The 27,642-nt window shown below is 51.4% G+C and overlaps 9 protein-coding genes across 9 annotated transcripts; 5 read left to right on the forward strand and 4 right to left on the reverse strand.

Moving 5' to 3' along the window:
* Positions 1-14: 14 nt before the first annotated feature.
* On the reverse strand, positions 15-1,311 carry MYCFIDRAFT_177142 (uncharacterized protein; the record flags this gene model as incomplete). Its single annotated transcript, XM_007931015.1, has 9 exons — positions 15-53; positions 90-230; positions 257-404; positions 432-548; positions 589-632; positions 670-1,118; positions 1,153-1,163; positions 1,192-1,267; positions 1,299-1,311. 9 exons carry the CDS (start codon positions 1,309-1,311, stop codon positions 15-17), a joined length of 1,038 nt encoding a protein of 345 aa, XP_007929206.1.
* MYCFIDRAFT_216130 (uncharacterized protein) lies at positions 1,310-7,419 on the forward strand (the record flags this gene model as incomplete). Its single annotated transcript, XM_007931016.1, has 1 exon — positions 1,310-7,419. One exon carries the CDS (start codon positions 1,310-1,312, stop codon positions 7,031-7,033), a length of 5,724 nt encoding a protein of 1,907 aa, XP_007929207.1. The 3' UTR covers positions 7,034-7,419.
* A 2,926-nt stretch (positions 7,420-10,345) lies between these two features.
* Positions 10,346-11,570, forward strand: MYCFIDRAFT_155978 (uncharacterized protein; the record flags this gene model as incomplete). The annotated part of the gene is made up of 1 exon (XM_007931017.1): positions 10,346-11,570. One exon carries the CDS (start codon positions 10,346-10,348, stop codon positions 11,414-11,416), a length of 1,071 nt encoding a protein of 356 aa, XP_007929208.1. The 3' UTR covers positions 11,417-11,570.
* A 185-nt stretch (positions 11,571-11,755) lies between these two features.
* MYCFIDRAFT_166558 (uncharacterized protein) lies at positions 11,756-13,823 on the forward strand (the record flags this gene model as incomplete). The annotated part of the gene is made up of 1 exon (XM_007931018.1): positions 11,756-13,823. One exon carries the CDS (start codon positions 11,756-11,758, stop codon positions 13,664-13,666), a length of 1,911 nt encoding a protein of 636 aa, XP_007929209.1. The 3' UTR covers positions 13,667-13,823.
* Positions 12,602-15,304, reverse strand: MYCFIDRAFT_208506 (uncharacterized protein; the record flags this gene model as incomplete). The annotated part of the gene is made up of 4 exons (XM_007931019.1): positions 12,602-13,766; positions 13,798-13,834; positions 13,880-13,900; positions 13,932-15,304. 4 exons carry the CDS (start codon positions 15,302-15,304, stop codon positions 13,707-13,709), a joined length of 1,491 nt encoding a protein of 496 aa, XP_007929210.1. The 3' UTR covers positions 12,602-13,706.
* A 1,682-nt stretch (positions 15,305-16,986) lies between these two features.
* On the forward strand, positions 16,987-18,911 carry MYCFIDRAFT_123930 (uncharacterized protein; the record flags this gene model as incomplete). Its single annotated transcript, XM_007931020.1, has 2 exons — positions 16,987-17,521; positions 17,578-18,911. Coding segments are annotated over 2 exons (1,869 nt in total), but the record flags the coding sequence as incomplete, so codon positions are not given.
* A 293-nt stretch (positions 18,912-19,204) lies between these two features.
* MYCFIDRAFT_31370 (uncharacterized protein) lies at positions 19,205-20,258 on the reverse strand (the record flags this gene model as incomplete). The annotated part of the gene is made up of 2 exons (XM_007930588.1): positions 19,205-19,821; positions 19,976-20,258. 2 exons carry the CDS (start codon positions 20,256-20,258, stop codon positions 19,205-19,207), a joined length of 900 nt encoding a protein of 299 aa, XP_007928779.1.
* Positions 20,259-20,667: 409 nt separating this feature from the next.
* On the reverse strand, positions 20,668-22,320 carry MYCFIDRAFT_116887 (uncharacterized protein; the record flags this gene model as incomplete). Its single annotated transcript, XM_007931021.1, has 2 exons — positions 20,668-21,895; positions 21,947-22,320. Coding segments are annotated over 2 exons (1,602 nt in total), but the record flags the coding sequence as incomplete, so codon positions are not given.
* Positions 22,321-23,768: 1,448 nt separating this feature from the next.
* Positions 23,769-25,060, forward strand: MYCFIDRAFT_86800 (uncharacterized protein). The gene is made up of 4 exons (XM_007931022.1): positions 23,769-23,938; positions 23,996-24,217; positions 24,358-24,416; positions 24,472-25,060. Exons 2-4 carry the CDS (start codon positions 24,021-24,023, stop codon positions 24,804-24,806), a joined length of 591 nt encoding a protein of 196 aa, XP_007929213.1. The 5' UTR covers positions 23,769-23,938; positions 23,996-24,020; the 3' UTR covers positions 24,807-25,060.
* The last annotated feature ends 2,582 nt before the right edge of the window (positions 25,061-27,642 follow it).

Genomic DNA, 27,642 nt, shown 5'->3' on the forward strand with positions numbered 1-27,642 from the left:
AGGAGTGGCTTGCATCAGCGATCAGTGCGCATCTTCTTCAGGCCCATTATCAGCTCTGTTGTTGCAGCCACGCGCGAATGTTAGTAAACAAAAGTATCGTGATGTCTCCCCTTGCTGATGCGCACATGATGCTGACAGGTCTTGATCGTGAGGTGTGGGAATCCGGAATCAGCGTCGCATTGTGCAGCATTGTTTTGATCGATATTCAACTTTTGTTGTACCGTGTCTCCCTTGCTGATGTACACATGTCGTTGACAGGTCCTGATCGGCAGGGAGATAGATGATCGTGCATCAATGTTTTGATGAAATGGATCGTTTCGTCGGCCAATGATTTCGCAATCGCGACAGTACCAATGTCGTACGTCGTACGGGCGGATAGTCGTGACCCGTCACCCGGGGATATCCTGTGCGTGGTGGTACATTAGTCTGACATGAATGGGTTGGCTTGGGTTGGACTTGCTGCAAGGTACGAAGGAGATGATCTCATCGTCGCAACGTGCGTGCTTGAGAGAGAATCCTTGAGGAGCACACGCGAGACTATTGCTGTCCTGTCGTGTCTTCCCCCTTGCCGGAAGAGAACCCGGTCACGATAGCAGATGATGTGTTCTAGCTTGATTGGGCATGTCGATGGACTTCGCATTTGTGGCCCTTCTTCCGTAGCGAGCTCACGGCGGGTGAATCGGCAGGTGGTGCCGACGAGCATTCTGGCTTCCGATGGGGGATGTATACAGTATCGCAGGCGAAGCTCATCAGCGAAGAAACCACACACCCTTTGCTGATGTGTGCGTGTGCGTGTGCTCTCCTGCTGGTTGCTGGCGGGCGCGGGCCATGATCCCCGGACAGATCCTTCACGGATCGGTCTCCGGAGAAGTCTAGAAGTGCAGGGCGGACAGGGCGTTGCTGTGATGGCGAGGTAGTACCGCGGAACGACGACGATAGTAGCGCGAGTGCCAGCGATGACCGTGCGCAGGGATATAAAGTCGGTATATTGTGACACCTCATCACTGCTGGCTCTGGGCGGGCGAGAAAGAGTCGGCGACCGTTCCGCAGCGCAGCGCAGCGCAGCGCAGCATTATTGTGCAGTCGCGCGTCGTCGGAGATTTTTGGCGTTCCTCCGCCTCCACAGCAGCCGCACCACCGCACCCCGGCCACTCCAATCCAACCTTCCAGTGCACTCTAAACGACTCCCACACCTGCAATCGACTCTCTCGCAATGCATGGAGCCTGGCGGCAGCGACACTGGCACTGATGACCGACACCCTGCCCCCTCGCGCGCTGTGAGCCTCCGCCGCCGTCACCGCCCATCCACATGGCCGCCGCTACCAACCAGCCGCACGCCGACCGCGACCGGTTCGATTTGGATGGCCCTGCTGCCAGCGCTGCCGCGACCGCCGACCGTATGCATGCGCTCGGAGACCAGGGCACCAGCGCAGGCGCAGGCGCAGGCGCAGACGTGGATCCACGCGTACACATGATCAACACCACGACTCTATCTCATACTCCACCTCAGCCCAGCGCCCAAACTCACTCCAGCCTCCAGCATCGCTCCTACTCACGCCCGCCGTCCAGGACCCAGCTACGCTCCGCCTCCGGCCCTCTGCCTGGCACACACACGCTCAGCAGCGCGCGCTCCAATCCAGTCCTACCCTCGCGGCCGGGTGGGAGCACCGTCAGAGACATGGCCAGCCGCTTCGAGCACCCAACTCTCTCTGTCAACACCACCCGGGAGCGCTACCGACGCCCGAACACCGCAGCCAACAAGGGTACCAGCGCCAGTGCCACATCTGGGGCACCACCGCCGCCGAAATCACCCGCCAGCGGATCGAGCGTGGAGGGAGGCAAGGAACGAACGCGGCTGCAGAAGAAGCGGCCGGACCACGTACACAAGTCGTCCAAGAAGTCCCCATCAACGTCATTCGAAGCGATTAGCTCCTTCTCATCCTCGGGCACAACCATTAGCACGGCAAGGACGACAAGCAGCCAACCTCACGCAGCCTTCAGTCCCAAACGCACCAAGTCACCGGGCAGACAGGCGACGCCTCTGTTTGGAGAGATCACGGCCGACGGAAAGTGGAACGGTAATTTCGAAGTGCCCGTAGTAGGCATTTACGGGCCTCTACCGACCTTTGAAAAGACTCCGAGAATAGGCAGTGACGGCAGCGTGGCGCTTCGTGCCCGCTCACACTCTCACCAAGATATCTCTACGCCATTTCTAGCACCTGGATCTTGCAACCCAAACCTTAGCCATAAACGAAGTCGCAGCGATATGGATGCATTTCGCCCGGTAATGGCGCCGAGCATGCCCAATCTTGGTCTGCAAGCAGCGCCAGTATTGTATCCAACACCACCCGACTCCGCCTCACGAATAGCTCGAAAACCCATTTCGCGATTACCGATCAGTAATTCCCGGCAGTCGAATGACTCCAACACCTCTTCACGACCCGCTTCGGCCATGTCAGCAGGCCACCCTCGGAAGCTATCCAAATCTCCAACGAGATTGACTGCCGCTACAGGGAAAGAGAACGCCCGACCGGCTTCACGAGCTCGATACTATCCTGCACCAATATCCACCGCAACAAATCAGACTCTTTCAGCCAAGATTGTTGCGCCTATGCCAAAAACATCTCCGCCTCTTCGATCATCTCGGCCGCGACAGCCTGTCAGCGCAGCGACAACTTCTGCAAGCCGGGCAAGAGCCGCCGAGCGCTTTCAGCCAAACACGCAAACACCGCGTGATGGCAGACGGCCGAGTGAGCAGTGGCTGGGCAAACCATATGATCCGCAAAAGGAACGATCGAGGAGGAAGATACCAGAACTGGGCAAAATTGATTTCGAGGGTCGTAGGAATGAGATACAGAGGAAGATCGCTGCCTCTCTAAAGTCTACTCAGTCTCAAGATAGCCTACGAAGTCAGTCAAGAAGTGCTTCGCGCAGTCAGACAAGAAGTGCTTCGAGAGCAGGAGTGCCCTCGCTTGAGAATAGTGCTCCAACTACGGCCGGTGCAGAAAAGCAACCTGGGGAAAGTCCCCATATAAATACGGATGCTCATGACCTAAGCGTGAAGACTGCTGGGGTTTTGGAAGCTTCCAACGCCGATAACGAACCTCTCACCGCCCAGACAGATAGGACAATGTTTGAGGACGATAGTCCGGTAGACGGCCCGCCCACTGCGACTACGGCGCATGACAGTCCCATGCTGCTCTCTGCCGCAACCTACCAGCCTCCAAGTAAGACATCTGCGTCCGCCCACGCGAAGGCATTGCCATTGGACGTTGATATCTCGAAGGATGCACACCCGCAGAAGGTGCAAAGTCCCAGTGTGCTTGACAATGTCATGCGTATGCGAGAACGCAGCGAATCTTCAGCGTCGAGATCTGGCACCGAATTCGCTGACGATAGTCCGTCAGCTGAAGACAGCCATAGCGACTTGGGCGATAAGTGGGGTCTTGGAAACGGCGTGGGAGGAGACCAAGGCTCAATCCGGATCATGCTCGATGATGACCCAAACATTCACAATCCGGAGCCGTGGTCCAAGGATGTGGGGAGGAACCATTTTGAGGAATCTCAGCGGCATCTGTCCCAACCTGAGCACGATGTTTATCACGCGCAGCAGCACAACCAGCACGCGTTTGCTGCCAATGGTTACGTGGAGTCGCCCACTGATACAGGTGACTACCCTGACGATGATATCGTGACCACACCACGGAGATTCTTGTCACGCGACGATACCCTACGAGCGACCGACCATCATTCAGGTACAGCGCCGTCAGGGGACGAGGGGACCGCACAGACCGATGACACAATCGCCCGAGTATTGGATCACTATCGGTCGACGGGCACTGTGACTGCAGAAATGCTTGAACAAATGCAGCATCGCATGGTCGACCTTCACCGAATTAGCGCGAATGGTGGCTCGAACGGAATAATGATTCAGAGTCTTCTCGATAGCATACTGGACCTGAGCCAGCCCCCCGAGCAGCACATTCCCGAGAAACAGATGTTGCAGCCACAGACGTACGAGATGCCAACGGTGACTCCTGATACTCCGCCAATGGACGACGGATTCGTTCCAGGCACAGTGATTGTATATGGCAATGATGCAGAACCTGAGGCAGAGGACGAGGAAGACTTCGAGGCAAAGATCAGGAAGGCTGATGAAGCCTGGGAGCGCCAACAAAGAGGAGAAGACCCATTTGCGCCGCAGCAGGAAGATGAGGATAGGCCTCCGCCTCCTCCCAAAGATTATGGCTATACCCCCAGATCAAGCATTGGACCTCCGAGTGCGACTTACACACCTCTCACAGAAGCAGGTCTGAGGTTATCTACAACGGGTGCGTTGAACATCGATGACATCCATGCTGCAGCAGACCGGGCAGGACTTGATCAAGCAGAGGACATGGTACAATCGCCACACTCTACTTCTGCACCTCCTTTGCCAGGACATGCGCCTCCGGCTCCGCCGCCAGACTCAGCAAACAAGGCATCATTCAATCTTCCAGACTTGGCCGGCGCCAAAGCGTATTCCGAGCGTGCTTCTAGCGATATGTCGCCTAGATTTCACAAGCTCGGTCCTTCTGGCAGCTCCAGGCCTTCGATGGACAGCCAACGCAATCCTGCAGGTCTGCCAGGATCCCAATCCATGACTTCCTTCGGCGAATCGAACAGACAAGCTTCGATGGATACTGGTGTCACAGGGTCGGCCAAGAAGTCGGCTTCGCCAGGACCAGAGACGAAACGGCTACTCAAACGACGGCACACGATCAAGGAGCTGCTCGACACTGAAAGTTCTTACCACCAGGATCTTAAGATCATCGAGGACATCTACAAGGCTACCTGTACTCCAGAGCTCGTGGCGCCTGACGACAAGAAGATCCTGTTCGGCAATTGCGACGAGGTGGAGAAGTTTGCCTTGCACTTTTACGATGAAATGAGGAAAGCGGCGGCGCAGGTCTATGTGCCTACAAAGCACAACCGCTGGCTCAACAAGCGCGGGTCCTTCTCTACCACTCAGAGCGACAACACTTCGAGCACCTTCTCAGATGGTGTCGATGACGACAAGGACAGAACCACGGCGATTGGGCGCACCTTCCTTGTCAACCTCGCTAGAATGGAGCAAGTGTATCAGACCTATCTTAGAAATCATGGAGCTGCCAATCAGAGGCTGTCAGCGATTCAGAGCACGCCAACGGTAAAGTGCTGGCTCGATGAGTGCCATGCCAATGCGAGCGATATTACTTCTGCATGGGATTTGGACTCATTACTGGTCAAGCCGACGCAACGTGTGGCCAAATATCCGATGTTGCTACAACAACTGCTTGATGTCACTCCGGCTGATCATCCCGACTATTTGGACCTGAAGGCTGCAGCAAAAGACTCCATCGCGATGCTTACGCGCATCAACGAGGCCAAGAAACGTGCCGACTTGGTGGAGCAGATGGTCAACCCAGGAAAGCGAAAGGAGTCTGATATACGTAGCGGCCTCGCCAAGGCATTCGGGCGTCGTACGGAGAAGCTGAAAGAACGCGTTGGCATTGCTGAAGCATTCCAGGATCCTGACTTCGACGAGCTGGCACATAAGTTCGGAGGACATTTCATTCGACTGCAGATATGTATGCGAGATGTGCAGGACTACATGCATCGGACGGACAGGGCAGTGGAACTCGTCAACAACTATGCGGCCGCACTGGAGCTTTTCACGGACGTCTCTCCAAGCGCCCTGCCTGAGATCGAGGTCAAGTATCGCAAGTACGGGCAGATCATCCGCGATCTCACGTTCATCGCTTTCGGCGAGCACAAAGCAGAGGTGCAAAAGCGTGTACTTGCCCCGATGATCCAATGCATCAAGCTACACCAGGGTCCGCAGAATGCGATTAACAAGCGCAAGAAGAAGATCGTCGACTACGCCAAATGCAAGTCTGAGGAGAGACGAGGTCAGAAGCCAGATAAGAAAACGGTGGAGGCTGCCGAGATGTACACGGCGCTGAACGATCAGCTCAAGCTCGACTTGCCCAAGTTGTACGGCTTGACGGCACAGCTGGTACAGAATTGCCTTCACTGCTTCATCGACATCCAAATGAAGTGGCAGTCCACATGGGAAAGAAAGCTAAGACCAGTGCTCGAAGCGGCAGACATCCCGATCAGTGTGCAGCAAATTGAGCCCGCATTCCATCCCGACTTTGTGGAAATTGAGAAGCGATGCAATCAGCTGTCGATATGCAACGGCACGCTCAAGATAGAGGCGGCAAATTTCCTGTCGCCAACCATTGCATACCCTGAGACGAATTCAGAGGCCTCTTCTGCCAAGCGAAGAACGACGATGGATAGCTCGAAGCGCAGTCTCTCTGTGACCAGCGAGTCATCCACCAATCCGAACACGCGGCGCCACAGCGGCATCTACACTCCCGGGTCAGAAATGCAAGCGCCACCACTATCATCGGACAGCCGCCTGCGGTCGAACTCTGCTTTGTCGACGCGTGCGCCGGCGGCACAAACGCCAGGTTCCGCGGTGTCAGCAAATCGACCGTGGTCGAACTCAAATGTGGCAACACCGAGCTCTTCGTTCTCGGCGACAAGGCCTGCGACTGCAGAGACGCCTTCGATGACACCACAAAGCTACTTTCCCAAGCACAGCAATGAGCACGGGCGAATCACGAGGCCGACTTCCGATGCAAAATACTACACCGCACGACCAGCACATAATTCCGACCAGATTGAGCAGCATCGCTTCTCGGGACTGTTCAATTCGGCGCTGCCGCCAGAGCTTGGCGGAGCACAGGATAAGCCTCCTTCGCCAAGCAGAGCGGCTCCGGACGACATGAAGGTGCTCTTTGTGTGCGCAAGCCTTTTCGAGTTCAGCATCCACAAGACGAGGAAGGAGGGTGGGTATCCATACTTGCAATACGTGCAAGGCGAAGTCTTCGATGTGGTGGCGCAGAAAGGCGAGCTCTGGCTGGCGAAGAACCAGGACGACCCTACCAACGAGCTTGGCTGGATCTGGGAACAGCACTTCATCATCCTCTCCGAAGAGGCCTAATAGCCTAGATTGCCGATGAAGGCACAGGCTGACTGGGCATTGAGAACAGTCATAATCCTTTCTCACATGATACTACGAATTTACGCGTGCACCTCGATTCCGACATTATGTATACACAGTAGCGGAGGCGTTTTCGGAGCTCGGAGCCTACAGGCGCCTGACATACGAGCGAGGGAGAGAGGGCAGATGGACAAATATTCTCTTTGTTGGAATAGATCTTACGCCTCTCTATAATCAGAGCAAGAGGCAGAGGCAGTGTTGGCAACATGACGCGTGTCGGCATTATTGGAATGAGGCGGAATAGTGCCTTGTGTATAGCCATAGCCTCCACAGTAGCATATGTATATTAGACGACGAAAGACAAAGATGATGGATGTGTTCCGAAGAGCAGAAGCAATTTTCTTCTCGAGATCGTTCTTGCCTTGCCTTTTTTGAACGCGTGCATGAAATGGCAACGGCGCTGCAGCCTGCAGGACGCGTGCCAAGCCAGAGTGGGGCCTGCTTGACTTCGACTTTTGAGGAGCTCTGGCCAAACGATTTACTTCCTCACAGTCACATCGATAACAACAGAAGTCTCGAGACGCATCAAAAAGGCCTGCGAACGGCGACACCTTCACTCAGATGATCACGCCATCCCGATCGCACCTCAGACGGTTTTGCCTGATGCTTGTCTATTAAGCACAATGCGACTGCTTCTCAACGCCATTCATCAATGAGAAGATGTCGAAGAAGCGGCGCGCTCGACAAAATGAGCTCGAAGACAGCGACAGGCCAAGAAAGCGTGTGAAGGCGCAGAAGAAACAAAAAGACGCGACTGCTGCTCCAGTTGCAGAGGCAGTACAGCAGCATGGCAAAGTCGACGGGAGGCTGACAGCACGTCAGCGCAAGCGAAAGCATGATCGAGAATTCCGACGTGCGAGGGCGGCTCCAACTTCAGCACCACTACTAGAACAACAGCTTCCGAGTAACGCGTTGCGTAAGAACAAACGCAAGGAAAAACGCCAACGTGAGAAGCTTGAAGCCATTCGAGCCGAGGCCAAACCTGAAATTCTTCCTGAACCTCGACCAATTTCGATCAAGCATGCAGGGACTACTCAGTCGGCACGAGTTCCCACAAAGCAATGGCACATGGGCGGCCGTATGGTTGATGCGACACTTGTCAATACCGATGTCGTGCTGGACTTGCTTGACATCAAAGCGAATGCTCAGCAGTACAGGCTCGACTGGCCATTTATCACACAGCAGGCATATTCACAGCGAATCATTCATGATCTGCAATTACGGAAGCTACCAGCTAAACGACGGACTGTATTAGAGAAGTTCTACCGCCCGTCCCACGCATTTGTCAGGATTGAAGAAGCCACGCCACCAAGAAGAGCTTCGAGTGAGCCACCTCAGCAGCGGGTGTTTCAAGCAAAAGTCAAGCCTGTCAATGCTTTCAAGCCATACGTCGAGCCCAGGATCACCAGCGTATCTCTCTACCGTGGCGATGAGAACATCGAAGCCACGAAGGCCAGACTGCGTCGTTCCTTCAATGTCAGCAGAGGTCGTCCAGCGGATGCGACCAGCGAGTCCAGCAGCAGTAGCGAAGTTGAGAGCTCGAGCAACAGTACAACTGACAATGAGCTCGAGCAGAAGCTAGCAACACGTGGATCTTTCCAGGAAAGCTGGGCTAAAGAGCTTGCTATTTCTTCTGAAAGCGAGCAAATAGAGGCCGCGGAAGACGCCAAAGAGATCCCAAAAGATATCGCCGAGGCACAAGAACCAGAGCCGCCGGTAGGAAACGACGAAGCTGACCATTCTGATCGCGATATCCTGCTGCCAGACCAGCAATTCACGATCGATCAAAATGGTCAGATTGTGCTGACTGAGGCCAATGCAATACCGGATGTGGCGCATGAAGACGAGAGTTCAGAGCTCGATTCGAGTGATGCAGAACCGACAACAAACGAAGACGAGTCTGAGCATCTTAACGATGTTGATGGGCGATCGGACTCAGCATCGAATCAGCCGGGAAGGGAAGCAGATTTGTCAGAAGATCCTGCTCATGTGCAAGCTAATGCCGACAACTCCGAGCATTTAAGTCAGCGTTCGGATTTCGACGAGCTCGGCCAGAACGACGTGCTCGACGCTGAAGAGGAAGACATCAATGATATGACGGTCAGTGAGTCGGTAAGCGCTAACATTGGCATCAAGAGAAGTGGAAGCCAGAATAGCGCTCAAGAAGCTGGTAGTACCCAGTCGAAGGAGGCCTTAAAAGCGCATGTGAACACAGAACAAGGTCCTCCAAGCGCGATTGTCACTGTCGGCCTTTCAAAGTATCGCTATGGTCAAGGCGATACACAGAATACACAAGAGCTGTACAACGATATTGACAATGTCGCGCAAGACCTGTTCCAGTCGACACGTCCGTTGCCACAAGGTATGCCAACTTCACCGCCAAACTCGGACGTGCGTCGAGGTAATCAAAGTTTGACAGGAGATCGCAGCAATATGGAGCAACATGAGTCTTGGAATGGCGTGAATACCGATGGACCTCTCAGCACAGATATGTCAACTGCACCACTGCCCGAAAAGAAAATCGATAATGTCTCTCAAGGATCTTCGGATAATCTCGAAACCGAATCCGATAGCGATGACGATGACGTTAAAATGAAAGCAGTTCAGGAGGTGGAAATCAACAACAATGTCACAGAATCTTCCGTCCACGATTCCGCTGATGCCGGAATGTACGATTCCGATGGCGATGAAATCGAGGTCGACGAAGAGGAAGATAATGCTCTGGCCCGTCCACCTACCAGATCCAGCGCAGTTTCGGCGTTGACTGAGCTGGGCCGAACTCCATCGACTCCACCCAAGGTTGTCCTACCAGAAGCTATACAAGAAGCTATAGCTATTGCCAATGGCACCTCATCACCTGCTGCGCCAGCATCGGCTAAGAAGCGGCAGATGACAGGCAGAACCAGCAAGCACTTTTCGTCACCAAAATCATTGCCATCTAAAGAGGCCCGGAAACGATCGACCGCGATTGGCTACAAGACGTACGAGAACATCCCGGATCGCATTGGCTACGTTGATCTTGGAATGGGAGTTACTCGATCAGCAACGAAGAGTCTACCAAAGCCTGAAATTGAGAAGAGCGGTAGTTCGAATGAACCGCCTGAGACGGATCCGGAGAGTTTCAATGTCACGGCGGAAGCACAGGACAGCCTTGAGACTGTCCATGACGGGAGCGACTCGGAAGCACCTGAGAAGCGACGCAAGTCAGCAAAGGTGGCTAACAAAAGTGAGCGCGGCGAAGACACTTCACCTATGCCATCATCGCAGAAGCGACGCGGCCCCACGAAGAAACGCAAGACGACGGGTGCCATTAGTGAGCATTTCATTACCGACAGAGTTGATAAGTTCAACACTACCGGGAAGAAGCGCGTTGCAGGTGTGTCCTATGCACCGACCCCATCAATCAACGAGAAGTCCTTCGGCCTGATCCAAGAGAAGATCTGGAATGAACCCTTCTGGCTCATCATCGCAGTGACATTCCTCAACAAGACTGCTGGTCGCTCAGCTGTACCGGTCTTCTGGAAAATTCGACAGAAATGGCCTCAGCCTTATCTACTTGCTCAAGCCGATTCGCACGAACTTCTGGGAATGATTCATCACCTAGGTCTTCAAAACCAGCGATGTAAACGCATCAAGCAAATCGCCCATGCATGGGCATCATGTCCTCCAGTGGTGGGAAAGAGGTTTAGAATTCTTCATTATCCCAACAAAGGAGATGGCAAGGACTACAAAAAAGACGAAATCATCGAAGGCGATGCAGATGACTGTGCCGGTGCCGTTGAACTTGCTCATATTCCGGGTTGTGGTCGGTATGCCATAGATAGCTGGCGCATTTTCTGTCGAGATGTCATGCGTGGTCTTGCAAAGGACTACAATGGCTACGGCAAGCAGAAAGAGGACTTCGAAGCTGAATGGAAACGTGTTGTGCCGGAAGATAAAGAGCTTCGGGCTTGTTTGAGATGGATGTGGTTGCGTGAGGGGTATATTTGGGATCCACTCACTGGAAACAAACGCGAGGCTACTGAGGAGGAGATGGAGAATGCTGTCAAGGGACAGATGGAAATTGAGGATGAGGTCGAGCGGAAGTTTGCTGCTCAGGCTGCTGGTCTCGTTGTTTCATCGCCCGAGAAGGCTAGGAGAGGTGATCTGGGGGAGACGCCGGTGAAGCAGAATCTGGCGACTGCTGAAGCAAAATTCGAAGTCATGGGCAATGGGGAAATTGCAGAGGGTAGCGATGCAGATGAGCAGGACGTTATCGCCTCTACGCCTGTTCGCAAGAAGGAGCAGAAGCGTAATGGTGCGAATGTGACAGAAAAAGTCTGAAGAGGTTCCGCTGGAGACGGACGGAGGTGACTCTCGATATACCAGCAAGCTCAGAGAAGGAAGGTACTTCCAGGACATCGAGGCGCATCACAGCGGATGTCTACGAATTGTCAGTATGTGTAGATATCGCTTCAAAGAATGACTTTCACCTTTGCACACCACTCAACCGTTCATCTCTCCTATCGACTGCATCAGCGGACGTTGAGCTGGCTGGAAGGAAGATAAGTGTGAAGATGCGGCTCTGCGGGAGTCGCCGCACCTGCCACGATTACGCTCACCAAGACTTTCAGATGCTTCGGAACGACTTTCAATGGTTTGCTTTGCTTTGCGACACAAAAGATGACGACCGAAGCTGAGGAGGTGTCGCAAGGCACCAAACGATCGCATGATGAAGTTGAAGCCGACAATCAAAAGCCAAGGCCCGACGAAGACAGCGAATCGAGCGACGATGACCTTGGACCAGCTCTGCCCTCCGCCGAAGCTCCCAAGAAGAAGCGCAGAAAGCTGCCATATGAGAAGCAATATGTCGCCGCCCTGCCCTTAGCCCCGAGATATTCGAAGTCTCTGATGCATCGAGACCAGCTCGTACATTGCACATTCACGCCGCATACCGACTTCCTCATTACCTGTTCAGTCGATGGGTATGTCAAGTTCTGGAAGAAGACCACGGGCGGGATCGAGTTCGTGAAAGAATACAAGGCACACGAGGGAGAACTCAAGAGCGTCACAGTCAGCACAGATGGGAGAAGCTATGCGACTGCGGGCGCAGATAACACGATCAAGATCTTCGATGTCGCAACATTTGACCTCTTGGCCATGCTTGAGCCAGAGAACCCTCCCAAAGCAATCTGCTTCGTTCACGGTCACGGCTCTTCATATCCTTTACTTGCAGTGTCAAGCGAGACCGATGGCAGCATCAGCATATACGATGGGCGAGGCGAGAACCAAAAGCCCATGCACACTATCGCAGGTCTTCATCGAAAGCCAGTCCACGTGTTAGCCTACAATGCTGCATATGACTGCGTCTTATCCGCCGATGAGAGCGGGATGATCGAATATTGGCAACCTTCAGGCTCGTATGAGAAGCCCTCCAATGTCTTCGATATGAAGAGCAGCACGAATCTGTTTGAGTTCAAGAAGTCGAAGTCTGTTCCATGCTCGATAACTGTGTCGCCTTCCGGTGAGCAATTCGCAACTTTCTCTTTTCCAGATCGGAAAGTTCGCGTCTTCGACTTTGTTTCCGGCAAGCTATATCGAACGTACGATGAGAGCTTAGCCACGATCAATGATATGCAGCAAGCTGGAACATTGAGCACAGAGCCTTTAGATCCAATTGAGTTCGGCAGACGCATGGCTGTGGAGCGGGAGCTGGAAAATCCAGCCATTCGCAATCGCATCAATGTCATCTTTGACGAGAGCGGACATTTCGTCATGTACGGCAGCATACTCGGAACTAAAGTTATCAACACTTTTTCCAATCGCATGGTCAAGCTTTACGGCCGAGAAGAAGCCTTCCGACCGCTGAATTTGACCTTATACCAAGGCGCACCAGCAAAGAAAGGCCTCGTCACTGCACAAATGGCAGCGTCAAGCAACCCCCTACTAGAAGCAGCCGAAGCACGAGATGCCATGCTCGTCACAACAGGATGCGCAAAGGTTCGATTCTACATGTTCACCAACGACAACAGCGTCTCCAAATCAGATCGCGACATCCACAACGAGAAACCACGAACCTTAGCAGCATCCAAGAAGAAAGAAGAAGAAGAAGAACGAGAGGCCAGAATGGGCACTAGCGCAACCATCCACACAACCATGGGCGACATCTCGATCCGCCTGTTCCCCCAACACGCTCCAAAAGCAGTCGAGAACTTCACCGTGCACTCCCGAAAGAACTACTATAACGGCATCATCTTCCACCGCGTGATCCGGAAATTCATGATCCAGACCGGTGATCCCTTGGGCGATGGAACCGGTGGCGAATCGATCTGGGGCAAGGAATTCGAAGACGAATTCACGCCGGAACTTCGTCACGACAAACCTTACACTGTCAGCATGGCCAACGCCGGACCTGGCACCAATGCTTCCCAATTTTTCATCACGACTGAGCGGACGCCGTGGTTGGATGATAAGCATACGATCTTTGGGCGTGTGGTTAAGGGGATGGATGTTGTGCATTTGATTGAGAATTCGAAGGTTTATAAGGAGAAGCCGGTCGAGGATGTTAGGATTGTTAGTATTCGTGTTGATTAGATAGTGAGTGAGGTAGGGAGCTGGGGAATTGATGTCGTGTTCATTCATTTATTGTCCTTCGGATCTTCTCTCTGCTGAATGCTGATGTGGTTGGTATGAGCTAGCTCCAGATCATGGTGAATTTTTCAGACCAACCAGAACGAGCCGCATTGCTCACTCATGCTGAACCTTCTTTCCTCTCAGAAATCCTTCTCCCGCTCGTTCGTATCACACTCCACTTTCCCCACCCCCCCCCTCAGACATCAACATCCCCTCCTACTGAAACCCCCCCTCATCCATCCCCACCTCACTCTTAATAACCCTCCTCTCGTCCCTTCTTCCATCAGGACCCTGTTGAGAACGCTGCAGCCGCCGAAGTTTGAGTTGAAGCTCGATTTTCTCTTCTTCAATCTCCTTCTGTCGGATCCGCAGCTTCGTGGTCTCGACATCATCGTCGTCGTCGTTCTTCTGATGTTGATGGGGATGGAAGGTTCCTCCGAGGCGTTGGTGGATTGAGGTGAGGATGTTGGGGTTGGGTTTGGGGAGTGCACGGGTTTCTAGGAATTCGAGGTCGGGGTCTTCGAGGTCGATGGTGTTGGGAGTTGGCGTTGGTGGTGTTGAGGTCGGAATTTGTTCCGGGGGCTCGGTTTGAGGGGGTTCGGGCTCAGTGGTCGGTGTTGGCTCGATTCCTTCGGTCGTGGCATCGGGAGTCGTGACTGGGGTGGAGGCTGGCGATGCGGTTTGCGGAGTTGGTTGGCCGTGCTGGTCGTGTGAGGATCTGAGCGTACGTCCTTTGGCCCAACGCAGGTTGGTGGCTGGGACGGCTTCTTTTTCTTGCTCGGGTAGGTTGACCAGTTTCTCTCGCCGTTTCTGCTTGGCCTCACGCCATTTGCGTCTCTTGGCTTCAATGTATTCCTCATCGTCCTCATCGGCCTTGCGTTTAGCCGGCTTCTTGGTGGGCTTGTCGCTTTGAAGGCTTCCGGAAGGTCCTTGCATGTTGGCATTGCTGGAGACTGTGCTCAGCTTGCTCTTGGGATATTTGGTGAGATATGCCTCTTCCACCAACTTCAGCATGGCAACAGCTCCTTGGTCGCCAGTTTCGATCTGCTGCTTCAGCTGTGCTGTGCTGCGGCGCAAGGCACTGAGGTCTTGACTACGCTTCCGGTCTTTCTCCTTGGAAGCTACTGCACTTGGTAACCCCGCTGCGGCTTGCTCTTTTCTTTTCCGCTGCGAGTTCCTCCCCTTCTCCAGTTGAGCTTCAAGCTCGGCAGTCGCTTTGGCGTTACCACTGTTCGCAAGTTCACGGAGCTCGTCGCGTGTTCTCCTCGCACGTCTTGGAGTTGCAGCAGTGCTTGAGCTCTTCATAGGGCCCGGATTGAGGCTGCGACCTTCAGGCGGCTCCATACCGCCGGTCTCAGATTTCTTGGGGTTGGTTTTGGAGTCTGCTTGGCTCATTGCAATGACTTGTCCCCGACCCGGTTGTAGTATGGTGCGGGCTGGCGAGCTGTTGTTGGAGTCTCGCTGTGTGTGCGTTTGCGAGTGGCGATGTGGATTAGACCCATCATCCATTGGACCCTCGTCTGCTGGCGGCTCACTTTTGATCCGCTTTGCACGGGTGAGATGGTTGGTGATGTTGGTCTGAGTTGGAAGTTGGCTCATCGACGCTACTGTGAGCTGTCTGATGCAAAAGGCAGCAGAGGCGAATGTGCTGTTTGGAAGTGGAAGTTCTTAAGTTATATAAGCTGCGTGGGAGAGAATGGGCTCATGTGAAGGATGGCAAGTGAGCGGGTAGCAGTTGCAATATGATGGCCAAGTGAGGCGTATTCGCATGCATGCATGCTAAATCATGTTGTCTTTTCGCCCGAAGACATGGTTCACTTTCCCCTTCAGTTCGGCACCAGCAGACGCATTGAATGCAGCAACATACTCTGGTTCAGCGACGGCCAGTACTCCTCGTGCATCACCCGCCACGATATGACCACACTGAACCGACCCCTTTGCTTGCCCAGCTCTTGCATTCCTTCCTCAATGTTACCAGTCGATGCTTGCGCTGTCATGGGCGAGCGGAAGGCATGGGTAATCTCGAAGGGCCCCAAGGGAACGTGGACAAGTTTAGCAGTGTTCAAGACATATCAATGCCTTCCGACGCAACTGCCAGCCAGTATCTCCAAACAATATGCCGAAAATGCCGAAAAGAGTGCTGGCAATAGCACTGGCAGCATAGACACAGCGAGCCTGGCAGTGCACAGGATCGCGATACATCGCACTGCGGTAGAACTAGAGCATTGTAGTGGAGTTCCGCGTCACGTTCGCCGCTACAGGAAACGATGTCTGGTGGATTGATTCCCATTCTGTTCAGGACTCGAGTGCAGCGCCTTCGCTCCCGTCCGTGAGTGACAGTTGCAACACTTCTAGAAGGCGAGTGGCTTGAATGAGCTGAGCTGAGATGCGGGCCCGGCCGAGGCGCTGCCAAGAAAAGCTGGGCGGCCACGTGAATCAAATTTCAAATTTCTCCCCAAACATTGAGCAGCCACTTCTTCACTTTCACCTCAACCATCGTTCCTAGAGACATAACGTACCCAAAGGCCTCATTCATAGGCAAACCCCTGAAGCAATAATGGCTGATTGTTATGCATACTTCCGCTCAAGACGAGATGTCGGCCATATTGAACGAGCTTCGATGAACCTGATGACCTCGACCCCGCTTGTTATCTCGCAGCCCTTCTCTGCAAGCCACCTTTTACACTTCCCAGAGGCGTGACGGCATGCCGAAAGACCACGGCTGGCACTGGCTGTCGTGGCTCTTTCAGCTCATGCGCGCCGTCACTAGCCTGAGTCCGACGCAAGCCCTACGCGCTTGACCCAAATCGACCTGCGCCTAGACGGGACGTCCGAATGTGTAGCTTTGCAACGCATGAGCACATCTGATTCCCTTTCTGAGGCTGCGGATAGCCGAAGAGATGCACAGAGTGATACACATCCATGTGGTCCAGAACGGGACCTCGACATTGGCCGCGCTTAAGTTATGGCGCCCAGCCATGCTTCTTGATAAGGTCACTTCAGCCCCGTCGATGGCTTCCGCAGTCAAGATATTATTGTTCTGCTGTTTCTGAACTTGTCGGCCAGCTTTGGGGCATACAGACAAGATGGCAGGGGAACACGACATCACCATGGTCTCCAGTGGCCACGAAATGGATCTCGAGGCTCAGACGGAGAAGAAGCCAGCGGTGACTGTTACAGCTGTGGAAACGGGCCGGCCGATGCTTGGACGACGAAAACCCAGTGGCAGTCTGCACGTTACGGACATTGTCGACAAAGCGGAGGTGCTTGCCTACGATGGCGAGGAGGATGCACTGACGAAAATCGGCAACTTCTTCTACAAGATCCACTCTGCATCAGTCATAACGCGATACGCGCTGTACATTCTTCCAGTAGCAGCACTTCTCGCCATTCCTCTCGTTCTTACCATGACGACGTACTCGGATGCCAGAGCCGATGGGATCAAACTTGCTGGACTATTCATTTGGATCGAGATCATTTGGCTCGCTCTCTGGGTTTGCAAGCTGTTTGCTCAGGCCTGCCCAATCGTCTTCCAGGCAGCCTGTGGCATGATCAGCACTGGCATTCGTAAATACTCGCTTGTCCTCAAGGCCCTGGAAATTCCCCTGTCCCTTCTCTTCTGGTCGATTGTGTCCTTTGCCACTACCGATGTGATTTTCGTCTATGACAAGGGCGTTTACAACAGTGGCAAGGGCGGAGCTTGGATCAAGACTCTGAAGACGGTCTGGAAAGCGGGCATCATCGTTGCTGCCATCTTCCTCGTTCAGAAGACTATCATGCAGCTGATTTCTATCAATTATCATCGCAAGCAATTTGGTGAGCAATGCTACTCCAGACATACTATACGCAAAATGCTCATCGTGCGTGTACAGACCGCAAGATTCGCGAGAGCAAGAAGCTCATCCGACTTCTCGATCTCCTCTACGATGCCTCCCGACGTCTCTTTCCAGAGTTCGGCAAAGATTTCGCACACGAAGACGCCGAGATCCAGAACAGCACTCTTGCCGAATTCCAGAACGCGCTCGACAAGAACGGAGCCGGAATTGGATCAAAGGTTCTGAACAATGTACACAGAGTTCGTGACAAGGCTACCGCAGCGTTCGGTGCGATGGCCTCCGACGTTACCGGCCAGCAACTGTTCAGCGCAACCAATGCTCACTCCATCGTACTAAAGGCCCTCGAGACTGAGCGATCCTCCAAAGCTCTCGCAAGACGTTTGTGGCTCTCTTTCGCCGCTGCAGGACAAGACGCATTGTATAGGAAAGACATCATCGAAGTTCTTGGCTCGGATTACATTGAAGAGGCAGAGGAGATCTTCCATACGCTCGATCGTGATGACAACGGAGACGTCAGCTTGGAAGAGATGACTCTCCTTATCGTCGGCGCGGGTCAGGAGCGTAAGGATCGTGCTACTAGCATGCAAGACATCTCTTCCGCCATCGCAGTCCTCGATAAGATGCTCAGTCTCGTAGTCGTCATCGCCATCGCCTTCATCTACGCTACGTTCTTTAGCAAAGCCTTCGCCGCAAAGACCGCTCAGCTCTGGACCTCTTTCACCGGTCTCGCATTTGCGATCGGCGGCACCGTCACCGAATTCCTGTCCTGCTGCATATTCCTATTCGTCAAACACCCCTACGACGTTGGCGATCGGGTCACAATCGAGCACCAGGAGCTCATCGTCAAGCACATCAGCTTGATGTACTCCGTCTTTCAGCGCGTAGACAACGATGGTGTCGTGCAGATTCCTCACAATGTTGCCAACAACCTCTGGATCGAAAACATTACCCGCAGTCGTCAAATGAAAGAACGTCTCCACATCAACGTCGCCGCCACCACAAAGATGGAAGACATCGTTGCCCTGCGAAGCGAAATGGAAAAGTTCATCACCGCCCCAGAAAACCGTCGCGACTTCCAACCCGACTTCGACATCGAACTCACCAGCGTAGGCGATATGAAAAGCCTCGAACTCCGCGTCGAAGTCCGCCACAAGTCAAACTGGGCCAACGAAATGCTCCGAAATCATCGCCGCAACAAATTCATGTGCGAACTTTTGGCCACAATGCGCAGGATCCCTATCGAACCACCAGGAGGTTCCGCCGCGCCTTTGGGAGATCCTGCAAACCCTGCATACTCGGTCGCGCTTTCGGATACTGAGGCGACGGCTGCGAGAGCAGAGAAGGCGAACAAGGTCGAGGCTGGGAGATTGTATCCTACGGGGACTAGCATGAGTGAGGTTGTTGGGACTCCGAGTGCATTTGGAGGTATTGGTAGTAGCGTGTTGACTCCTGCCATGGCTATGTGTCCTGGCTTGAAACAGAGGCAGAAACATAGTCATGAGGATGAACAGGGGATGAGGAGAGGGAGCGCGTGGTCCAGACCGACGTATTAATGGGATGCGATAGAATCGTGTGATGATGCATGCGTTCGAGCGAGTGGTAACCAGATCCCTCAGTCTACTACATGTATGAGTTACGACAATTGCAACGATATCAAACATCCTCACAACTTCACCCCCCTCTCCCTCCTCAACACAGCCCGGATCGGCTCATACGCATGCTCAACCCACCCCTCCATCCCCTCCCCCTCAACATCAATCCCCTGCCTACTCTCCAACCTCTGCCTCAACCCCCCACCCCCCTTCTCAATCCCCATCAAACTGCCCCCCTCCCACTCCTCACTCACAATCATCTCCCTCATCCCCTCCGCCACCTCCTCCGCACTCAAACACTGCTCCTCACTATACCCAAACTGCTCAAACTCCCTCCTCGCCTCCCTCCCCGTCCAAAGCGGCGTCGCCACCATCCCCGGCAAAATACACACAACCTTCACATCCTCATCCCGATCCGCCTGCATCATCGATTTCGTAAAGCCCACGACCGCGTGTTTCGACGCGCAGTACAGTGCCGAAGCGTATTGGCCACATATCCCCGCGAGACTGGAGACGATCAAAATCACGGCGGGTCGGTTCGCGGCACAGGCGCTGCGCATGGCGATTCGGGTGAGTTTGATGGGGTGTTCGGCGTTGATGCGGAGGGAGAGGTAGCTGGTGGTGTCTTTGGGGTCGTTGTAGAAGAAGGCGCTTCCGTCGAAGATGCCGGCGCCGGCGATCCAGATGTCTGCGATGAGGGTGGGGAGTTGGAAGAGGAGCTTTTTTACGAAGAAAAAGAAGAAGAAAATTAGTTTGTGGTTCGAGAAGAGAAGTGGGGTTGTTTCTTTTTCGAATGGATGATGATGGGAGGGAAATGCATTGTGTAAGCTGTGGTCTCATACGTTGCTCTCTCTTTCTTCGATCGATTTCTTTTTTACTTACTTTTAGTTGACTCGGCAAGGCTTCAAGATCCGACCACTTCGTCACATCGCAACGCGTGAACGCTATCAGGTTTGGATGTTTCTTGCAGAGATTTTCGGCTTCGGGAGTGAGTTTTAGGTCGGCGATTAAGCAGCGACAGTTATGTTTTTCTACGGCGAGTTTGACGAAGGCGAGGTTGATGCCGCTTCCGCCGCCGGTGATTACGCAGGTTTTGTTTTGGAGCGGGAAGTGGCCGACGACCATGTTTTTTTTTTGCTTCTTTGAGAGAGAGTTGTTGTTTGTTGTTGGTTTCCTGAGTTCGTTGAGATGGTATCGTATCAGAGTATTCTAAGTTTCGCCGTTGTATATAAGAAGAAGTGAAGTGAAGTGCTCCGCTTTTTGGGTGGATACGGTACTGGAGAACTTGGGCGGATATCCTTTTCCACGAATTCCTTGATTTTCAGTGCCACACAAGCGGGTTAGATCTGATTAGGGCAGCATGGGGATCTTGGAGACGCTCGGGGTAGAAGTCGTGTTAGTTTTCAAGGTTGTTGTTAGTTTGGACATGATCATTTCCAGTGTATCATCTTTCCAAATTGATGAAATTGAAACTGCTTTCATTTTGGACTTCTGCTATAATAGGCTGACTGTCGTTAGTAATTCTTAATCAGTGAATGTCGACTGCAATCTTGCTTGTCATGTACTGCTTGATGTTCGGCAGGAACAGGCAGCAGATACAGCTAATCACACCAAACGGAATAGTGGTGTACCAGACATACTTCAAGCTCTCTGCATACGCCCATTGTGAAGCGTACTGCGTGGCGGACACCATTGCTGCCGTGGCACCAGGGACCGCAGCAGCAGCACCTGGAATCTGTGAAGCATAAGCCTGCAGGAGTCCGACCGTAACTTCCTGACTTGCTCCTGCTCCTGCGGCGGCCGCGCTAACGAGATTGACGAGGTTGGTCTTGAATTGGTTTAGGAAAACGTTGAAGTAAATCGATGTTCCGATCGAGCCTCCGAGGAAGCGGACAGAAAGCGAGAGAGCGCCAACTGTTCCAACGAATTCGTCTGGAGCTGCATAGAATGCCAATGTGAGTGCTGGAACCACCAGAGCTCCGTTGCCGAAAGCCGCGAATGTGGCCATTGTCACGGTGAAAGTGCTGTTGTCGGGAGTGGAGCGGGCAAGAGCACCAGTAAAGGCCGTCATCATGGCGGCCATGAGGAAGAACATGGTTCGGACGTGACCGCGAGTGTAGGACATGAGGAACGAGATGATGCAGGCTCCACCGAGAATGGCCCATGGGTAGCAGAGGCCTCGAACGCCGATGGTGATGGCATCTGTGTTGTAGACGTACTGCAAGACGATCGGGAAAAAGCCGAGGATGGAGTAGAACTCCATACCAGCAATGAACACGATCGCGTAGGCGAGGGCGACGACGCGCTGTCCCTTGAAGATCTTGCCAGGCACCATTGGGTATGGATGCGTTCCCCAGATCTCCCACGCCGGAAAGGCGAAAAAGGTCATCAGGCCTCCGACAATCAGAGGGCCAAGAGTGTGGCCGCTGGTCCATGGATGTTGGTATCCTCCCGCTTGCAATCCAACCAAGAAGAGTGTGATGCCAACAATCGACAAGAATGCTCCAACCCAGTCAATGCGAGCAAGAACTTGCTTGGTGGTGAGACCTTGGTGCATGTTACGTGGTGGTGGATGGTAGCAGAAGAATAGCCCGATCATGCCGATCAGATTCCAGAGACCAGTGAGAAGGAAGCACCATCGCCAGGTGCTCGCTCGCGTGATAAGGATGCTGTAGAGAAGCTGTGGCATGAAGGGGACGATGGAGAATGTCACGAGGGAGAGAGTGACTCCTCGCCACTTGTTTGGCGTGATCTCGGCGACACTGTACCAATCATATGAGGATTGTCGGATTGATGGTGTTGGAGCGACTTACCCAGCCAGAGCGACCAGCTCACAAATTCCGGCTCCGATTCCACCAATAGCCTGGGCGGCGACCGCTTGCGCAAGACTGTGCGCAGTACCTTGAACCGCGCTGGCAATGATCAAAAGCAGAGTGCCTCCCAAGCACAGCCAGCGACGTCCCAGCAAGTCTGTAATGTATCCCACGAAGGGACAAACGGCGGCGACAGCGAGAGTGTTGGCCGTCAACATCCAGTTAGCGAGGGTGGACTTGATATCGATCGCGATTGCGGTCAGGTTGGAGCTGACGAAGTACAGAATGATTTGCGATCCAACATATACCAGGCAGAGCGAGAAGACTGCAATGCAGCGAGTGGCTGTCCACGGCACATCGTTTCCATCAGCCTCGTGGGCAACGAAGCCTCCTGGTGTCTTTTCAACATCGCTGTGGTATTCGGTGCGAGAGGGCGCTTGCTGCATGTCCTTCTCATTGGGGGGTGAGGAGGTGGAATCCCGTTCGACAGCCATTTTGAGATGTGTCTATATCTGCCTCTATTTCGACGGTGGAAGCACTGCAGGTAGCAGAGAGGAGGTGAAGAATGAAGAGGTCGTCCTTCCTCCAGCTCCATCGTGCCGTCGACTCTGTTAAGTGCGGTGCGGTGCGGTGCGGTGCTGTGATGTGAAAGAGCCGCTGCCACACGGCAAACGCGGATATTCCTACATGAGATCTGCATGTGGACTCGCGTGGCGTCCACGCACACCAGACAACGGTCGGACGTAGTCAGTCCTTATTAGTCCGCTGCGTCCATACAGAGTGTGACCTGTATACAGTACAGTATACGAGAAGCCGCTTTCTTATTACAGCATAGCGCACCCTCTTTCAAGATCCAAGAACCGAATGCTAGCGTGCCGTCGGAGTGGTAGATTGCAACTCAATATGTACAGGCATAATCTGTTTCTTCCATTGATTGCACAAAACAGCAGTCGTAGGGCTCAGAGGCTCTTCGACAGGGTATAGATAATACTGTCGCACCGAGATGTCCAATGTCTCCCCACAGCCCCTTGCTTTCCAGCTTACTTGGCAAGGCTTGTATAATATCCCCTTGGCTACCTCCTTGGTCTATTAGTCCAAAGAACTGCTGTATAAGATCTGAGCGGTCTCGTTGGTCAGATCCGCTTTGCACCAGTACGCCTCGACAGAGTTTGTACAGTACATACATTGTATGAGAAGTGGACCGCAATCCTGGCTTTACCGACGAACGCCGCGCAGCAACGAGTTCACCAAGGGTATCGGTTATTTATAACCACCTTGCTTCGCCCAAGGCAAGGTTGCATCTAACGAGGGAATGAGATGAAGGAACCTGGAACACCTAGTCACAACCTGGAAACACGTCACACGCCCATAACGCCTGAGGATGTCACTGGTTTTCTAGAAGTCGGCACTTTTCCCTACTCGCAGGCATCCCCAACTCCTCCGACCGTCTCCCCCTCGATCGCCGCCTGGTCTACAGCAGGCCAATTGTATCGGGGCAAAACACCCGACATCCTCCCCTTTTCAACAACCGGCAACTGCCCTGGCGAAGGGATGCTTGTATGTTGTATTGCCGTCCCGGCCTATTATTGTTACAGTATATATGCGATCCGAAATGGGAAGCGCATCTCAGGAACCGGCTGTTGGATTGTGACGCATTGGGCATATCTGCTTCTCCTATTGGACCATTAGATGAAACAGCAGTTGCAACTTGCAGGCTCGGAGGCTCTTCCACTGGGTATAGACAATAGCACCGAAACTTTGAAAGAGTGTGCATATATATATCCCTTACTCCTCTGCCACCCAACACCAACTATATAGCCGCTCCTACAGTCTCTACTATTATTACTGCTTATTATGAAGTCGATCATCTTGGCAGCCGCTGCTCTCTTGCTATATGTTGCCTCCGCGGCGGAGGCCGACGGACGCATTGTCAGAGCTTTGCCAAGCATAAGAATGCCTCTGGAAATACGCGATTTCCAAATTCGCGGAATGGTATGAAGACTCTACTCCCGCTGTTCGTACGAATTGTAGCTGATAGTTTTACAAAAGTCTGCAAAGCTCGGTCGCAGAAAATATGGCGCCCCATCAGGAGCACCAGCACCAGCACCAGCACCAGGACACGCACCCGCACCCGCACCCGCACCTGCAAAGGCACCTGCAAAGGCACCTGCACCACCGTCCTGTGATCAAAACAACGCCGAGAAAACGGCAGTCTGTCCTGTTGGCTATATGGCAATTTGCGATCACGCCACCGGCACAGTCCACTGCCATGTATGTTAACTATCCCTTTTGTAGCTGCAATGTTCACACGCCCAATTCTAGACGTTGCATCAGCTTTGGCATCGACGGAGCTTCTGGGAGGAGACGGAACGCAGCTTTTGAACTACACCATACTGACTATCATTCCACAGCTTACAAACGGGGCAGCAGCGTGCAACGACGCTGGTGGCATTAACCAGGGCAATGACTGGTACTGTTGCACCCTCCTAACCTAGTGATGGATGAATTACACTGACTCTCTGAAGGTACTGGGACTACAAAGGGAATCCCTGCTGTCCACAACCATGCGACCCAAAGAAACAGCAGTGCACCGATACGGAGAAGCACAACAACGAGCAGAAGCCAAGTTGCGCTTAATGAGGATGTCTCTGCTTTTACTCCTTGTTGTAAAGTGCGAAATGTCGTGCCAACAAACCCGCGGAAACAATCGAACCTGTATACTGCATTCGCGAAATATAGACAGAGCAGGCAGGATCGGGATGAAAAGGACACACAATCGTTTGGAGACGAGTCACAGCCATTTCCTTCGAGATTCAGCAGAAACCTAGTGTCTTTTTCGGAAACTTCTAGCCACGCCTAAGAACCTATCCGCAGTCTCTCCTTGGCTATAAGTTATTCTAGCAGCCCTACTAATGTCTGTACACATACCCTTTAGCTTTTAAAGACCGCATATTACGACGATATTATCGAAAAAGTAGATTATATCCGTTAAAGCAGGCTAGCTACTAGCGGCTAGAAGTTTCCGAAACAATACTAGTAGATATCCGGAAGGTCGTTTAAAGGCAATAATCTTTTTTATACCTACTTACTATAGTAGCTACGAATTTAGAGAGTACTAATTACAATCTCTAACCTAAGCTAAGAAACACCTCCTATAATTCTAAGAAAAAGTAAAGTACGAAATAGAACTAGATTCCTTTAGAAATTATCCCCTTTAAGTAAACGGCTTCTCTAGAGATCTAGAATCTAATATCTATATAAATATTATAAGTAAGTAACACGTACGTAGATACTAGATATAAGATCTAATAGGTTCGATAAGAAGCTAAGTCTATTTACTAGAATCTGTATTGTTTTATATAGTACGCTAGGCGCTAAGTAGTAGGTTAGTATCGTATAGGCCGAATGTCTAAGGCTAGTATATTCTACCTAGGGCGTAGCCTTTTATATTATCCCTTTCCTCCCTCTTCTCTATTATAGAGGGTAAGATATCTATTATAGTTTCCCGCTATTACTTCGGACGTCGGGTACGTATCTATCTAGGTCTTCTAAAGTAACGCGTATATAGGCCGCGGCTTTAACAATCTTAGGGCTTCTCCTTTATCGAGATTCTATAGCCTTCTATCGAGTTTGCCTCCTCTTAGGTTTTAGGCTCTATAACTTCGTATACAACTTCTAGGTCGCGCGCTTTTACCTACTAACCGCCTTCTTTACCGCGCTATAACTGCCCTTCTAAAGGCCCTACCTATAGAAGCGCTTTCCGTACTATTACTAGCTAGTAACCGGCTCTATACCCTTATCTAGGTACTAGCCTATAAAGGAGGCCTCCTTCTATAGAGAGAGGGAGTATTAGCCTCGTATAATATACTATTCCTATTATACTCTAATAGTGCCTCTATTATAGGGCTCTAATTACTATAGCCTAAACTATAAGACTACTATCCTATCCTACTAGGTATAGCTACCTATATTATAATAAGTTATACTACCTTCGGAGACTAATACTATACGTTACGAAAACTTTTTTACCGATCCTATCGATCCTATTAATCCTATTAATCGCGAGCGATCCCGAGCGATCCCGAGCGATCCTAAGCTATCCTAGAACGATAAATAGGTAACTTATAACTTTTGCCTAATACTATACTAAAAATAAAACATTTTTGTCCTATATTACTAAGCCGTAAACCTTCTAGATAAAAAGATATAAAGGAAAGAAAATCGCTTTTCTAGACATTTTACTTCTAATTTATCTTTTTTTCTAGTAGGTTTATAGCTTAGTAATATAGTAGAAAGGTACTCTATTTTTAGTATATTATTATAAAAAAATATAAAATTTATAGATTTTCTACGAAACTAAAGCTAGGAAAAAGAAACAAGCAATATAGTATTTTAGCTTTTTTTAAGTTATAGTTTACTATTTTTAGAAATCTAAAAAACGGAACTTAAAGTTCTACCTACTAATAAGAGTATTGTAAATTTTTAAGTCTTTATACCTAGTAGTTATCTTAGAATCTAGAAAAGAATCTCGAGTGTTTCGAGTATACTTTTTTTCTAAATTCTACTTATTAAGCGTCGGCTTTTAAAAGAAACCTTAACGAAATATCGGCTGCATTTAACGAAACCTTAACGAAAAAAATTTACCTACAAAAAAAACCTACTAAACCGCTAAATTTAACCTATATTAGTATAGAATACCCCGAAATACCTCGTAGTGGTAGTATACGGAGTAGTAATTACGATAGTAGTCGGGCTCTAACTTGTCCCGCGTCCTTTGCGTTCCTAGGCCTTAAATTTCGCGATCGCGACTATCCTATCGATAGGATCGCGACTCCGCGATCCTAAGCGATCCTATCTAATAGGATCTTTAACGTACGATCCTAAGGATCCTAAGGATCTTAAGCGATTGTAATAGGGGTTATATTAGCAAGTAGATAGGGTAGTAGTAGGTACAAGTAGTATTCGATAGAGATCTAGGAGGAGAAGGAGGAAGGCAGGCTAGTTAGCCTAACGCTAAGCGCTAAGCCCTACCTAAGGTACTAAGACCCTAGCTTTACTTAGCCTAGTTATATACTAATTACGTATATAGCCTCTTTAGCCCTAATATACGCTTCCCTTCTAAAGGCCGCGCCCTCGTAGCCTATCTATATTCTAATCTCGACCTCTATTGTTACTAACTTAGCAAGTCTAATAAGCTGCTTAGCTCGCGCTAAATTAAACACTTAACTACCTAATTATATAACTATATAAAACCTTACCTTCTAATATAATACCTAACTCTAACTACGCTATTCCTATATATAACAACCTATAAAATAATATATATCTATAAGAATTAAGAACTATCGACTAATTATAATACGGGCGCGTCTTCCCTACTATAATAGGTAGACGTACGAGGTATTATAGCACTGCCTCCGCTCTAAGTAATGTCGTTCCGAGTTCTTTGCGTCTACTCTAAAAGACCTAGAAATGTCCGCTTCCGAGAGTTGTCCGCTTCCGAGGGTTTGTTCTTATTATTACGAGGACTATTATTTACTATCGTAGTTTCGCTAGCCCCAATTAGTTAGGTTTAGTAGCCTTTAATTGTTAATCTTATCTTATCTTTTTAAAAAAACATAGTTCGTCTAGTTTCTATAAGTAAAGGCTATTATAAGTATAATAGTTAAGGTTTGCCTCGCTTAAAGGGTTAGAAA

This window comes from Pseudocercospora fijiensis, assembly GCF_000340215.1.
Source record: "Pseudocercospora fijiensis CIRAD86 unplaced genomic scaffold MYCFIscaffold_7, whole genome shotgun sequence".
Lineage (NCBI taxonomy): Eukaryota > Fungi > Ascomycota > Dothideomycetes > Mycosphaerellales > Mycosphaerellaceae > Pseudocercospora > Pseudocercospora fijiensis.